The following is a 1,541-nucleotide window of genomic DNA, read 5'->3' as shown; positions in this document are numbered from 1 at the left end:
CTCTGTTGGTACACCACTTACCTTGGATGCTGCTACAAATTGTCGTACTAGGCCTAGTATAGCTATGATAAGAGTCGAAGTTGATTTACTGAAAACTAGAACAGAAAATGCTTGGGTGGGATTAAAAGATCTTTATTGACCTTTTAAGAGGATATTTTTAGAAACTTTAATATGAGGATCCCAAAGTATTGTAGGCATTGTAGAAAGTTGGGTCACAATATGGAGAATTGTAGAGTAATAGAGAGGAAAAACAAAAAAAAATGATTTGACTAAGATTGGGAATGCTCAAGAAGGATCATCTGGGGTGACAATGGACGAGAAACAAAAAGACACTAAAGAAAAAGACATTGAGACTGGTAACAAAGTGGATCGGAAAGAGGAAAAGGCAGAGGAAATGATAAAGACTGAGAGTCACACTATTAAAGAACAAGAGAAGGCCTCACAGGTTGATGTAGTCCAGACTGATAATCAAAAGGAAATCATACATGAGACTCAATAAAAATCCAATGTCTATAGGCTCACAAAGAAAAAAAGAAAGAAAAACACAAGAAAATAACAAAGGAGGAAAACAAAGTACTTTTGAAGACCATCTCTTTATTGGAAACTGGTAAAAGGAACAAGAAACCAAAGGTGTCAAAATTCCCTTTGAACTTACCAATACAGGCTGATATGAACACTGCAACTAGCAGGAAGGAATTGCAAAACTATGGTACTAACAGCCAGGAGGATGACAACAAAGAACAACAATTGGAAACTCAAACTGATCAAACTCATGTAGGCAATACATAGGAGAATCAGGTTGGGATGAACTACCGAATGAAGAGAACAACATGGAGGGACATGATGATCATGATATTGAAGAAGGATAAATTTTATCTCCAATAGCAGAATGCTCTTCAAGCCTACCATCATACATCAAGAATAAGAAACTTATTGAACTGTTTGTTGAAATTAGTTGTGAACCTGAAATAAAAGATCGGGTTAACATCAGGAAGGACAATACCATCAGTAACAACAATCAACAAAGTGTACAAAGAGGTGCAAAAAATGACAAGAAGAACAAAGAGAAGGAAACCAACAACAATCAAGGTACAATCACTAAGGCTACAAAGCAGGTTACTATGAAGAGGGATAACTCCAAAGCAGCTAATTTTTAGATTTACCTTTACAAAAAAAGCTAATTTCTTTCTTCATTTTAAATTTTCTTTACCTCACAATTCATTTATTCCTTCTAACATATTACTCGGTCCTGTCCATAATAAGTGTCTTTTGTCCTTTGATGCATCCGTTAATAAAACACTAACTCTTAGAAAAATATAGTAGGTATCTTGACTAAATTACCCATAGAAAATTGGTGTAATTTAAGAGACTTCTTAGAGATATGTAACTAAGGAGCAAATTTTGAGAAGTAAAGTTAGTTTCTTCTTGATTATGTAAAAAGACACTTGTCTTGGACCAAAATAAAAAGGCCAAAAGAATACTAATTATGGACTGAGGGAGCATTTATTTGGGAAAAGGACGTCATGTGGCTTTTAGGGAAA

At 34.7% G+C, this 1,541-nt stretch overlaps 1 protein-coding gene across 1 annotated transcript; it reads left to right on the top strand.

The window, feature by feature from the left end:
* Positions 1-310: 310 nt before the first annotated feature.
* LOC132607763 (uncharacterized) lies at positions 311-1,157 on the top strand. The gene is made up of 3 exons (XM_060321843.1): positions 311-445; positions 517-778; positions 889-1,157. The coding sequence occupies exons 1-3, from the start codon at positions 311-313 to the stop codon at positions 1,155-1,157; spliced, it is 666 nt and encodes a 221-aa protein (XP_060177826.1).
* Positions 1,158-1,541: the final 384 nt, after the last annotated feature.

Source organism: Lycium barbarum, chromosome 8 (genome assembly GCF_019175385.1).
Source record: "Lycium barbarum isolate Lr01 chromosome 8, ASM1917538v2, whole genome shotgun sequence".
Taxonomy (NCBI): Eukaryota; Viridiplantae; Streptophyta; class Magnoliopsida; order Solanales; family Solanaceae; genus Lycium; species Lycium barbarum.
This window is presented reverse-complemented; position numbering and strand designations above follow the sequence as displayed.

Bases quoted from the DNA above. Each gene is read 5' to 3' on its own strand.
- LOC132607763 (XM_060321843.1), top strand. From the start codon at position 311: ATGGACGAGAAACAAAAAGACACTAAAGAAAAAGACATTGAGACTGGT. The intron at 446-516 runs GTTGATGTAGTC...CAATGTCTATAG, and splicing joins AACAAGAGAAGGCCTCACAG to GCTCACAAAGAAAAAAAGAA. The intron at 779-888 runs GCAATACATAGG...CTCCAATAGCAG, and splicing joins AACTGATCAAACTCATGTAG to AATGCTCTTCAAGCCTACCA.